General features: G+C 40.2%; 2 protein-coding genes across 3 annotated transcripts in view; one reads left to right on the top strand and one right to left on the bottom strand.

Annotated features, from left to right (window-relative positions):
• Positions 1-14,029, top strand: part of CALM2 (calmodulin 2) — a 490,104-nt gene that overhangs the window by 178,786 nt on the left and 297,289 nt on the right. The gene's annotated exons all lie outside the window — the stretch shown is intronic.
• Positions 1,800-13,351, bottom strand: EPCAM (epithelial cell adhesion molecule). Of its 2 annotated transcripts, XM_069071645.1 has the most exons (10): positions 13,014-13,351; positions 11,265-11,369; positions 10,346-10,586; positions 10,004-10,069; positions 9,558-9,621; positions 8,154-8,255; positions 6,927-7,127; positions 5,651-5,698; positions 5,289-5,356; positions 1,800-2,310 (listed from the first exon to the last, which is right to left on the bottom strand). In XM_069071645.1, the coding sequence occupies exons 1-9, from the start codon at positions 13,087-13,089 to the stop codon at positions 5,324-5,326; spliced, it is 936 nt and encodes a 311-aa protein (XP_068927746.1). In that variant the 5' UTR covers positions 13,090-13,351; the 3' UTR covers positions 1,800-2,310; positions 5,289-5,323. The 2 variants fall into 2 exon arrangements, with proteins under 2 accessions (XP_068927746.1, XP_068927745.1); XM_069071644.1 differs by lacking the exon at positions 5,289-5,356 and having other exon boundaries at positions 13,014-13,348.

Here is a 14,029-nt window from a genome sequence, read left to right as displayed (position 1 = left end):
TCTGTAGCTCTAAAGTTTTGTTTACAGTCAAAATTTTTTACATATATTGGAAGTGATTGGAGGGGAGCCTGCACCAAATTTGTGCTTCTACTTTAGCATCTTGTTTTCTCATCTGTAAAATTGAGATGATACTCATACCATCTACTTCAGGTATCTGGAAAGGGGGTACTCTGTATATTTTAGAGGTGTATAAATGTATTATTACTAACAAAGTTTACTGGAGATTTAATGTCAAGTGATAAATATTTTACATTGAATAAATTGAACTTATAAGGTTGGTGGCTTTCATCCTTAATTTGGTGGTGTGATAATTTATCGTTGTGTTCTGTTACTCACAGGGCATATGTTAAAGATAAACATTTTTCTGGATCTGAGTTGTTCCTGTTACTTTCTCTGGTGTCTTCCAGTCAACAGATTAAAAGCTCCTTGAACTCCCCAGCCACTAAATCTCCCCCATGGCTAACCAAATAGTATTTGGGATTACATCTACTACCATTTGATGATTCTAATACATTTGACACCTTTTCCAAAAAAGTACCTGATAACCACATTTAAAGCTAGAATGATATAGCACCAACACAATATTCACTGCATCAATGGGGACTGTGGATATGCCAGCATAGTTCTGAATTACAAAATACAACATTCTTCATAAAGAAGATAAAAGCTAAACATTTATTCAAGCACCAAAAAACCAAATCCCAACACCAGAAAGTCAAATCCATCATTGCAAAATGAGCTAATAAACCATAACACAACAGGGAGCCACACAATCCTCTAGCCCTCCCACACTCACAAGCCTAGCTATCTCCTTGCCTGTATCTTCTCTCCCCTCTCCATCGAGCTGCTCTGACTCCCAGCTTCCTGTGGGCTCTGCTCCCCTCTTCAGCAAACTCTTCCCACCACAGGATCCATGTGATTACATTTAGCCTATTAGGAGGCAGGGAAGATTGTTTAAATGCCCATTACCATTACAAATAGACATTAAAGATTACCTGTTCCAAAAGCCTCACATTATAATCAATGAACATTTACTAAGTGCCTACTGTGCACCAGGAACTGTACAGAGACAAAAGCCTAGAGATGAAGTGACTTGCTACATCTGAACCCAAGACCCTTCACTCTAGAGTTCATACAAATGACTCCTTACTCCATACCCATTCTAAATTAAATTAAAATTAATCCTTTTAAGGGAATTTGTTCTTTGTTTGTGAAGTTTGGATTCAGTCCAAGAGCCACACTTGAGAACCTAGAGGTCCACAGGTTCCCCAACTTTGGGTTAAATGATCCACTTACCTGTTTTCTCATATTTTACAGTCCTTATGCAATCTACTCAAATATTTTACTTTAAAAAAAAAATCTTTCCTAGGGCAAAAATAAGAAATGTAAGATCAAATAATCTGGACAATCTACCCTGGATAACTTGGGAATCAGTTATATTTTTGTAGGAACTGTTTAGTAACAAAGGTCTAAGGAAACTTTAGTGCAATAAATCATTCATATGAAGTCATTCATCTAGTTTCTTAGTCTCAGAAACCCCTCCCCTTAAATTCTTCCCCAAAGCTCCTTTTCATTCTTATTTTTAAAAAAAGTAATCTTTACTTTTGTTTTTAAATGAAAAGCAGAACTTTAAGATGTCATGCAGAACAAAAACTCCAGTTTGTCCACGAAACAGCATTCATTTCTGACATTCAGATGTTTGAACAATATTACAATTTACCTAGTAGCTTAGGGTTGGTCAGTCCTTTGTAGAAGTCGATAGCTGTTTTTAACAAGGATAAATAAAAACAGGAAACTCATTTTTGAACAACTTGTTTATTTCAATAGTTCATAAAAAAAACTTTAAGGAAATTCAAGTCAAAAATATGTACAAGGCAAACAAAAAACATTATTGAAAACTAGCTTTCATTTACAAGTGTGGAATTCAAACCCTATTGTGGAAATATATTTAAAGCATGAACTTTGATGTCATATAAACATTTGCTTAAACCCACGTAGTCAAGTTTTTGTCTAAGAAAATGTGTATTTGAAAAAATTGTAGTGCCCCAACATTTTTAGATGTGAATGGTCAAAATTTTCAAGTTACTTTTAACTTAAGTATCGAGTAAATCCCACTTCTTAACAATCTATAGTCATTCTGCATTTTTAAACCCTAGGTTATAGTTGTTCCTAATAAGGTATTAATCTGGCAAGGCTTCTTTTTTCCCCATGTCCACACATACAGTATCAATATCTATTTTTTCTTCTTCTTGTCTTCTTATTTGGTAGTTATGTGGAGAGTTCTCTGTGTAATTCACCCATCTCCTTTATCTTTGAGAAAAGACAAAAAAAGTGAACAAAATTCTGTTATTAGAAATGAAGTTCCTTTCATTTACAATAATTTTCTCTTGTGGGGATTAAAATCATCCAACCTACAATGAAAGAGACTGAAACAGAGCTCTGAGCCAATGACACTTTATTAAAGGGTCCATGATCCCCTCTCATGAAGTGGACCTCAGATCTTCCTCATGATTTGAGATGCCCTCTCCTTCCACGGCCCTGTTTTTATAGGGTTAGCTATCTAGACATTCGAGAATGACTCTACCAAATAAAGAATAATCCCATTGGTTGACATGTAACACATAAGCAAAAATGATCTGTCAGCAAAGTCACGAATTGGGTGAAGCCAAAAATATCTCCACCAACTAGGCGGTCATAAAGTGGTCACCTGCTCATGCTGGACAAGAGAATGGTTTGGGGATACAAAAATAAACTGGAGAATTTTACATGTAGTTGAGTCACCTCTGTCACACTGGGCTTGGTCACCATGACAAAGACAAACAAGGGTAGAGGGCCTCTAGTTGGCTTCCTATGATTAAGCAAACGAACTTACACTTTTCAGCTCATAGCTCTGGAGCCAAATATACCAAATTTATAATCATGACCCCCATGGAGCCATATCAAATGGATTAATACTGATTTGGAATAGAGCAGAGTCCTCAATGAATCAACTTTCTCAATCTTAATATTTACTGACATACTTACTATATGCAAAGGACTGCAGGAATATGTATTTACATATTCCTTGTCCATTAGGGGCTTGCAAAACTGCAGTGGACCCTGAACACTGAACAATTAGTTAAGAAAATAGTTCAAATCTAAATTGTCACTTACTAGTCATAAAAAGTCTAATCAATTCATTTAAGCTCCTAAAGCCTTAATTTCCTCATCTGTAAAACGGGTACAATAATATTCCCAGGGCTGTTGTGAGAAAATGCTTCATAAAGTACAAAGTATCACATAACTGTACAGGACCTGTCTTTATATACAAATAACTTGAACACAAATTTGTTATAAATGTCCCCAACATAGAATAAGGCAATCTAGAAGTTCAGAAAATGGGAACAATAACTTTCATCTGCCATGATAATATAAGGTTTAAATATTAAACATAGCACTATAGCTAGTGCTTGGAATATTTTTAATAAATTAGCATAGACCTATAGAATTTTTAGCATTTGAATGAACCTTCTCAATTTACAGATGAGAAAACTGAGGCCACTTTTCAAAATTACCCAAATAGTAACTGGGAAACAATGTGGTCGAGTAGAAAGGATGCTGTTGCCATTCAGTCATTTCAATCATGTCCAACTGTGACCCCATTTGAGGTTTCCTTGGCAAAGATACTGGAGTGATTGACCATTTCCTTCTCCAGCTTATTTTACAGATGAGGAAACTGAGGCAAACAGGGTTAAGTGACTTACCCAGTATTATACAGCTAGTAAGTGCCTGAGGTCAGATTTCAATTCAACTCTAGGCCCACCCCTGTACTGCACCATCTAGCTGCTTGATTCAAATTCTAGCTCTGTCATTTACTATCCCTATGAACAGAGGTAAGTCACATCCCTTCTCTGGGCTTCCATTCTCTTTTCTGTGAAATGAGGGCAAGGATATTTGAAGGAATCATTGGGTTATGACCCCCTGTAGCTCTAAATCGCTGAACCCATGACTTTCCAAAGAGGCTATCAGTCTAATAGTGATAAAAGACAACGCATTACACATCTGACTAGAACACCAGTCAGGATTCAAGGAGCCCGACAGCTGTGAGATCATGAGGCTAGCCACTTTGCTTCATAACCTTACCTGCCAAATGAAGAATTTGGATCAGACAGCCTCTAAAGTTTCCTTCCAGCTCTAAATGGATGATCCTAGAATACTTAGGACCATGAAACCAAATGTCTATGTCACCAGAAATCAAGTCCAATCCCAAACAGGTGAAAAGAGTTTGTGAACAATTTTGGACATTTATAATCAACAGTACAGCATATAATAGCAAAAAGAATAATCGTGATATAAACTAAGTCCATCTATTCCAAATATTCTCCACTACCTTAAAACTAAACATTTTTTACCTTAGCTACACTGGGCTTATTAATTAGATCTCACTAAAGGGACATGCTAAGAAACAGTATCTCAAGACAAAATGAATAGATGTTGATTATTAGGGAATGCATGACTAGACTGTGGCAAATTAATGCAATGGAATATCATGCTGTAAGAAAATTTATGCGGAAGAATTCAGAGAAAGCTGAGGATTGTACAAAATAAGAGATGGAAGGACAAAGTGGACAACAGATTCACCCCTCCCCACAAATCATAAAAATACAAAGGAAAACAATACAGAAAGACCACATCTCCTATCGAGTCACTGACCAATTGAGTAGAAAGAGGTGCTTGCCATAAGTTATGGGCAATGTGATGACTTGTTTTGCTTAAGCATATACTTCTCCTTGCTACAAGGAAGGGGTCTACTGAGGAGTGACATCAAGAATGGAGAGCAGTATCTTTTAAACTAGCACAACATTAAGGACCTCCTACTCTAATGAGATTCCAAAGTAATTTCTACAACTCTAGAACAGAATTCAATAAGAGGTATTCTTTTGGGCTTTCTATAAGGGGATTTAGACAACATCATTATTCTCTCATTAGGCACAAACTCCTAGAACAGTATTCTGATGAGGCCACAATGCAGTTGGAATCTCTATGGCTGGGGCATTCTCTGATTTACCAAGGAAAGCTATTTAACAAATTATTCTACAAATTCCTAGATTCATAGATTTAGAGCTGGAAGGGATTTTATAGACCAACTAGTCCAATGTCCTCATCTTACAGATGAAGAAATTGAGCCAGAGATTCAGATCCTCTGGCTCCATATTCACAGCCTCTATACCATGTTACTTAGCAGCTAGGTGGTGAAATGGGATAGAACAGTAGACCTTGAATCAGGAAGAGCTCAGTTCAAGTCTCACCTCAAACATTTATGGGCTGTATGACCATCAGCAAGTCACTTAACCTGTGCTTTCCTCAGTTTCCCCATCTGTAAAATGGAGATAATAGCACCTGCCTCTTAGGGTTGTTGTGAGGATAAAAGAACGTGTAAAGCCCTTTGCAAATAGTAAGGTTCTATATAAATGCTACTGTTAATACTACTTTAAAATGAATTGCATTGGGGCGGCTATGTGGCACAGTAAATAGAGCACCAGTCCTGGAGTCTGGGGGACCTGAGTTCAAATCCAGCCTCAGACACTTAACCCCAATTGCCTTCCCCCCTCCAAAATGCAAAAAAAAGAAAAAAGTAAAGAAAAAAGAATTACATTAATGATCAACTTACTTCAGCTTTTTCATATTTTGCCCTCTTTTTCTTCCTCCTGGACATAACCTAAAGATATTTGACAATTTTAGAAAACTTTAATATTTATGCAAACAAAAAGTTACACAATAGCATAAAGAGCTATTAAAGAGTTCATAATTGAACAATTCAATATTTAATTCAATTATTTTAAACAGTGTAATACATTAAGCTGACCTTTGAGAAAAAGGTAAACATTGAGGTAGACAAAAATAGGAGCTATTTTTAAGCTATAATTGTTTCTAGTAAAGATCTAACTTTTAATAATGAAACTCTAAAAACTGGGGGCAATCATGCTTACAGGTGAAAGCCCATTATCAAACTCCACAGAATATCTAAATGATTTTGTTGTATAAAAATGCAAACAGCCCCAGAGTCAGGAGGATCCAAGTTTGGTTCCAGCCTCAGACACTTAACACCCACACAAAAAAACTAGCCATGTAACCTTGGGCAATTAACACCAATCGCCCTCCAAAAGGCAAAAAAAATGCAAACAGGGTATAATACTAAAAACATTTTCAATCTATCAGAGTCAATTTTCAACTTCTTTATAGTGTGTGTATATATGTATGTAAGCATATGACTTAAGAGAATTTACTTTACCTGCTTTTCATCACATAACACTAAACCTCTTTTCTCCTCTCCTTGAGGAAGAAGCTTAAATGCCACATCTGGGTTGAAAGATCTGGGTTCAAATTCTTCCTCAAAACCCTTAATAGCTATATGACCCCAAGTCAATCAGTCTCTCACCCTCAGTTTCCTAAACTCTAAAATGGGGAAAACAACACCAAACTCATAAGGTTATTGTGAGGATCAAATTTTACGCGTAACTGCTCCCTGTGGGGTATTTTGTAATAGCTCGGACTTTTCAGGCATTCTCTTACTTAGCAATGGTAGATGATTTGAGAGTGTACGACTGTCTGGTTCTTTTTTTCCCCATTTCATGGGTTAAAATGAAGTGGGAGAATGGTATTTGTATTTGCAGCCTAAAGGCAAAAAAAAAATGTGAAGAGTGATTATAGCTTTCTTCCTCTCTTACAACATACACAGAACAAAGTTTCTTTTCTTACAGAAAGTGATTATCTCATATCAAGACCAGGAAAATAGATTTCATATGTGTTTAATTTATTGCTAAAGATTTACAATTAGATTTAGTATTGTTATTATGGTTACTCCACTGGAACATGAAAATAACTGTCATATAGAAGCCTCTGAATTAATACTTGAAACATTGCCATTTTATCTGTACTGTACTTACCAGCACAACAATTCCAGCAATAAGTGCCAGAATTACAACTACAATGACAGCAATGATACCAGCTGTCAGTCCTTGCATTGAAAATTCAGGTGGCTTTTCATCAAGATAATAGATTAAAGTTTTAGCAGGATCCAGATCAAGCATTTCACCATTTACATCAAGATTAATTTTACTGGAATAAAAGAGAGATTCGCCTTTTACCTATATCAGAAAGGAAAAAAAAAAACAAAATTCAAAAAGTTTATAAAGAACCACTGCCAAATAGAATTGAGTTCCGGGGTCACTATAAGTATTTTATCACCAAAGTGAACAATAAGTAAAATTTCTTGTATGCCTCCCACGTGTTACACTCCCAGAACTATGGGCTTTGAGGATAAGAGGAGGCATAAAAGATAAAAGTATGCCCCTGTTCCCTTTAAAAATTCCCAGATCTAATTGGAAACACAAAATATACACAGGAAACTATCTGACAGATGAACAAGTACAAGACATTAAAGTATATTGTGTATATGCCGACATGCTGAAAGATGTTGCCTGAGATTTTTTAGGGAAAGGTTGTTAAGAATTAATGGAGTCTCGGGGTGGCCAGGTAGCACAGCGAGTAAGAGCACTGGCTCCAGTGTTGAGAAGACCTGGAGATCAAATCCCAAGTTCAGACACCTAGCACCCACCCAGAAACACCCGGCCGTGTAACCTTGAGCAAGTTACTTAACCCCAATTGCTTAGGGGCAGCCAGGTGGCTCAGCGAGTAAGAGCACCGGCTCCAGTGTCGGGATGACCTGGATCAAATTCGGGCTCAGATACTCAGCACCACACCCAGAAATAACAGGCTGTGTAACCTTGAGCAAGTTACTTAACCCCGATTGCTTTAAAAAAAAAAAATTAATGGAGTCTGACATAGTTATTTGAAAGATATAATAAGGGAGGAAGAAATAGCATTATAGGCAGTGGAATGGCACTAGTCATCAAATTCCCTTAGCAAATTCCTACAAGGAACATTTCCTTTCTTTAATCATGACTTTCTTTGATGCAGAAGAGAACAATAAAAAGATGGAACTGACTAAATCAAAGTGATGATTCTGAAGAATGTAAAGAAATAGTCTGAAAAGAGAAGATCTTTAATACTAATTTGGGTGAAAACAAATTAATCTCTTCCCCTTCCCTCTCTGAATAATTCGGTTCTTGGCCAAAACAGTGTTTCAGAATGACCTGGCCAATCATACTCACATCTTTTTCAAAATAATAAGCCACATCAGCTATGTCCACTTCATTAGAGCTTTTCTGGGTACTATTTTGCATCAGGTCAATAGTGATAACATCATCCTCATACTGGAAAAAAAAGAGTAAGGATCAAGTATATATAATTAATAACCAAAATCATAGTGCTTATCATAGCATTTCTGTCATTGAATTCTGTGACTTTTAAAATCATTTGCACAATTGCTATTCTCCACTAAGGTAAATGATTAATCATTAACTATTGGACATTCAAAATTTACATATGCCATTTATGGTTCTAAATGCTAAATGTAAAACACTGTTCTAAAAATCTAAAAAAGAATTGTAATTAGTAAAAAAACCACCTTCAGTCATGAAACAAATACAGTGCTTGCTACTACAATAAGGGGTATTAACATATAAGCAGAAAAAAACTACTTATTTGGACCAGTAATATGCCTTTCATTTTAAATTATCCTAAGTGTGGCATATGTAAAGTGCTAAAATGAAATGTAATCCAAACTAAATCTCCTACTTGATGGCAAAGAAAGGAGTAACATTATCTCTCCCTGGTATCCTACAGTATAGGATAATGAACAGAGGGCTGAATATGGAGTCTTAAGGCTTGGCCTCAAAATCTGCCTCAGATATTTACTATATTCAAGCCTAAAATGGATCATTTTGACTGTCTAGCCCAGGGATGGGAAGTTATACAAATAATGCTCTTAGGAAGAACAAAGATTAATCTTTGATATGATATCAAATAAAAACACTTAAATTGGAATATATCCTTAATAAGAATATAATGCTTACTTAGCACCCACAAAGAAAATATGTTATCTGGGGCTAAGGTGGTGGGGGGTGTGTATGTGTCAAGTTTCAAAGAGCTGCTAGGTTTCCTGGAGAAGAAGCAAGGTATAGAGACTAGGGGAGGGAAATGACACTTAAAGAGTATTTCTATGGGAAAGATGAGGAAGAAAAGCCGTATCTCAAGTTTTCTGAGTGGTTATCCATATCATTGATTCATGAAAATATTTCTGTCTAATCAAGTTGAACTGTCTGAGCTTCTCTTCCATGAATAAGTATTCTTTAAAATCCAAGGAGATAAGAATCATTACACTTATAGATGTAAAAAATGTATGGGAATCAAAGATAAAGAATACAGAATCCACATTAACAAACTGCTTAACACAGATGGCAAGCCAGTTACAACAGAGTTACCAAAAACTAAGAGACATTAATTAAGTGACTTGCCCAAGGTCAGAACTTTTAAATGTCTGAGGAAAGATTTGAATCCATGTTCTCCCGTCTCCAAATCCAGTAGTTTATCCACTGCACCCAGCTATATTACCATGTATTTGCTAAAACTAGCTAGTTCTTTCAGAGATGGTTTACAATAGGAAAATATATTACCAAAATTTTTTTGATGTATTTAGGGTTCAGTTGATAACGTTGCTGAAATTCCCGTTTGATGGCACTGCAAGAATTAAAAATCTGTTATAAAGCAGATATTTTATGATACATTACAAGAAGCACTATTTTTATTGATATAACCAGATAGTCACAGTTCTCTAAGACCAAAGTATTTATGAAATTAACCTGTTAAAAAGGCTACCTTTAATTTTTACAAGTATCATAAACAATCCATTATGAGAAATATCTGTTGCCTATAGAACATCATAAAGGTAAAGGTTTTTAAATACCAATCCCAGTTGATAAAATACAGAATGTCAGTGCTAGAATGAATTGTAAAGATGATTTAGTCCAAAGGCTTCATTTTACAAATAACTAGGCAACTTAATGAATGAATGAAAAACTTACATGTGCCAACAAGACACATAGACTTTAATAAGACTTACTTTTTCAAGGCAGTATCATTAAAAGGTTTTTCTCTTGTTTTGTGTCTCAGTTCAATGACGATCCAACTGTAAAAAAAAAAAATTAAACTGAATTACTTCCTTATACTTTTTTAAACTTTCAGTTCTTAATAAATATGACCAAAATATTCCCATCTCCAAATCTAGTAGTAATAGTATTAAAAAAGAACGAGTTCCTTCTTTAAATAATGAACCAAAATACTTTTAGATTAACTATCATATTTGCCATCAAAGTTTTAGGTATAAACCAATGCTATTATAATTCATAAGTAAGAAGTTTTTCTGAAAAGTATGAATATTAGTAATATAGGTAAACAAACTTACAATGTTCTTACTAATTCACTGCATGATATTTCACTATCCTTATCTGTTCTTCTTACTCCAGCTGTATTCACACACCAGCAAAGGGAAGTACCATTACATTGTCGAGGTTTGAAGTGACCGTGTGCATCACAATCAGGATCATATATTCCGTCATTATCTGTAATAGCTCCTTCTGGTTTCTTTCTCCGACCACTCTTTGAAGTAGTCATTTCCGCCTTCATCACCAAACATTTTGTAGCCACTTTGAGGGGAAAAGGTTATAGTCAAACTCAAAAATAAGAGTGGATTTATGCTTCCCAAAAAAGTATTCAAAATCAGACTTAGTACTTTTTGTTCATAAATAGTATTCATCAAGAGCCTACACTGATCAAAAGTTAATAAAGACAAGAATTCATAATCACTGAATACAAAAATAGATAAATTCCCAAAACAGGTAGTGCGATACAAAGGGAAGAGTGAACTAGGAATCAGAAGACATGGACCTGCCATTTATTACATGTATAACCTGCAAGTTAAGGCTGTTTTCTCATTTAATGAGGGAGAAAGTCTTTCTCCCAGTCCAAATTCTGTACATCAGAAATAAAAAAAAAAATGTTCTTTTATGGGTCATATTTAAGGGTTTTTATTTTTACTCTCCTTTGACCCATCAGAGAATCACACCCACCCACCCACAGCACAGCCTTAAATTTTCATTCTAGAAAAAGCCACATTACCTATAAATGTGGATAGATACTGATTTTTTAAAAGCACATACAACTGAGCTGAAGTATCCTGGCATAAACAAGACAAGTAATATACTTCTGAGCAATATTTGGACATGCTGATTTGATTGTTCTTTACAAATGATCTCTACTATGTTTCACTAACCAAATTAGTATACCAAAATAAAGTCAATGCCATAAAATTAGACTAAACTCACATTGTGTACAGGTGACTATATTTGGTGAACCAATAGCCTGACATTGGCACACATCAGGTGATATTTCGGTGCAGTTTGTTAACTTGTTTGTTTCACAGAAACAAGCTAGGAAAGAGGAAAAAAAAACATTTAAAATCTGCTACCTTACCGTTAATGCAGAAACAACAATAATGCCCCCCTTCCAGTCTAGTGCTCCTGTGAAATGAGTTTCTAGGAATTCTACCCAATTAGGCAGTACATCACAGCTTTAAATGACAAGAAAAATTGTTTCCAGACTTTTCTTTTGACTTGTTTGGCCAATGGGTCATTTCACAGATTCTCATTTCAATTTTTATGCTCAAACTTTCCAACCCCTCAAAAAAAAAATACAAAACATAGGATCCCAAGTAATTTCTTCCTTTCTTCCCTTCAGAATCCACTCCTCCAATACGAAAATTATTTAATTCATTGAAGAAAAGGCAAATGGGGGCAGCTAGGTGGCGCAGTGAATAGAGCACCGGCCCTGGAGTCAAGAGCACCTGAGTTCAAATCTGCTCTTAGACACTTAACACTTACTAGCCATGTGACCCTGGGCAACTCACAACCCCAATTGTCCTCCAAAAAGCAAACAAACAAAAAGGCATACGGTCTGACAAAATTGCCTTTCTATCCAGCAGTCCGCCAAAAAACATTTATGAAGCACCTACTACATACCAGGACCTGTGCTAAGCGCTGGAGACATAAAGAAGGACAAAAAATATAATAGAATGAAAATAAAAACCCAACCGGCTCTCAAGGAGAGGAAGGTGGGAAATGGGAGACAAAATATATTGAGGACAAACTGGAGGTCAATCAACAGAGGGAAGACTCTTGCATTAAGTGAGGTGGAAAAGACTTCTTAATCTACATGCAACTTGAACAAAAATTCTTGCAGGGAAATCTACGGAAAATAGAGCGCGCCCGCAGCGGTCTCCAAGGAGCGTCGAACGCCGCGCAAGGAAACCATCAAAGTCTTTCTTATCTTCCAGTAACAGGAAACTAAGGTTGGGGGGTCTCGGAAGGAAGCCCGAAGGATCAAGATTAGAAAGCTCCCCTTCCCGGGGGGGGGGTGTAGCCGGCTTCCAGGCCCCGGGGGGCGCAGACGCTCGGCGGGAGAAGGGCGCGGGTCCCCGCAGGCTGCAGGTGCAGCGGGGCGCGCAGCGCCTCGGGACAGGCACCTGCCGCGCCGCTCCCCCGCCCACATCCGGGCCTCCGCATAGGTAGGCAGCCTCCCCCGGGAGGGGCCCCGCCCCAGCCGCGGCCACAGGCCGGTTCCCGCTCCCAGCAGCTCCCTCAAGGGAGCTCCCTCCACTCGCCGAAGTAGCCAGAGTCCGGAAGAGGGAGAGGGGCGCCATTGTGTGGAGAGAAGAGGGAAAGAGAAGGGACGAGGAGGGAAGAGAAAGGATGGGGTCGGAAGGTGGAGGGGGCGACCACCCAGGGCACCTCCCACTAGACTCTCCATAACCCGGGGATTCTTTCCCGCCTTCCCCCATCATCCTCACTTCTCTAGGCCCGCACCCCCAGCCCACCCTTAACACTCTGAGGGAAGGGAGCGGCAGGGGTCTCCGAGGCGGAGCTCCGCGCTGCCCCCTTCCCCGGGGGGACAAAGGCGGACGTGGGCACGCGGGGCCCGGCTGGCCATCCCTCCGCCGCTCCTCGGGTCTGCCCAGCGCCACCGTCTATGCCCCTCTCCCTGGGGGGCCTCCCGGGCCGGCCCGCTCCCCGGTTCACCTTTTTCGGCCGAGCTCAGCGCCACCAGTGTGGCCGCGAGCAGCAGCCCGAGCGCAGGAGCCCGGGCCAGAGCCATGGAGAGCGCGCCGCAGGGGGCCAAGGGGCGCGGTCCTCCTCCGGCTCGTCCGACGGGCGCAGCGGGACGCGGGACGCGCGACGGCCCTCGAGGGCTCGGGTGGGGGGCGGCGGTGAGCTCGGGCCCTCGGCACTGGGAGGAGCGAAGAGGGAAGGCCACCTAGCCCCGCGCGCGAAGAGGAGCGGGAGGTGAGCGCGAAGAGGACGAGAGGCGAGGCCGACTCCCCGAGGGGCAGAGCGCGTCTGGGCGGGAGTCAGCTGTCGCACCACGACCAGCCCGACCGCCCTAGTCCCCGCCTCTCTCCGAGCCCCTCCCTCAGGGCTGCGGCCCCTCTGCCTCCCACCCCCACCTGCCCGACCGGTTCCGGGGGTAGAGTCTGCAGCCCGCCTTCTCCTCCCCCTCCTCTCCCGGGGGAGGGGGGGGGTAGAGTCCCCTCCCCTTCCCTGGAGCCCGCGGCGTTGGCAGGAGTTTCGGCACCGCCCCCTTCCCCTCCCCCTCCCCTGGGCGCTCCTCAGGTGTGGTATCTGGTCCCGTCCCACTAAGTCGTCAGTGAGCCTGCCGGCCCCCCTCTTTACCCCCAGCTCCCCGCCTCTGTCCGGTCGAATCTCCCCAGCTCGGGGAGCTCGATAAGGGAAGAGAGAAGGTGGCGAGGGGGCGCCGGGTGACACCCTGCGGTCACCTGGGCTCGTCCTTCCCGCCCTGGTTAGAACAGGATGCGAGGGAGGAGGGAGAAGAGGACGAGTCCGGGAGGAGGGGGCTGGGCAGAGTCAAACGGGGAAGAGGCCGCCAGGGACAGACAAAAGGGATCGCAGAGGAGGGCAGGCAGCCCGGCTGGGGGCCCCAAGCTGCTGGGGTCCGGCACGCAGCCCCTCGGCTCTCCTCGGCCATTAACGTGGATTCCCTTGAACTCTAACTTGAGGGCCCTGGAAAAACCCTAGAC

This window comes from Petaurus breviceps, unplaced genomic scaffold, assembly GCF_028583685.1.
Source record: "Petaurus breviceps papuanus isolate PSGF00001 unplaced genomic scaffold, PetGlider_PUasm1.0 90842, whole genome shotgun sequence".
NCBI classification, from domain to species: domain Eukaryota; kingdom Metazoa; phylum Chordata; class Mammalia; order Diprotodontia; family Petauridae; genus Petaurus; species Petaurus breviceps.
Note: the sequence above shows the minus strand (reverse complement) of the source record. Positions and strands in the feature narration are given on the sequence as shown.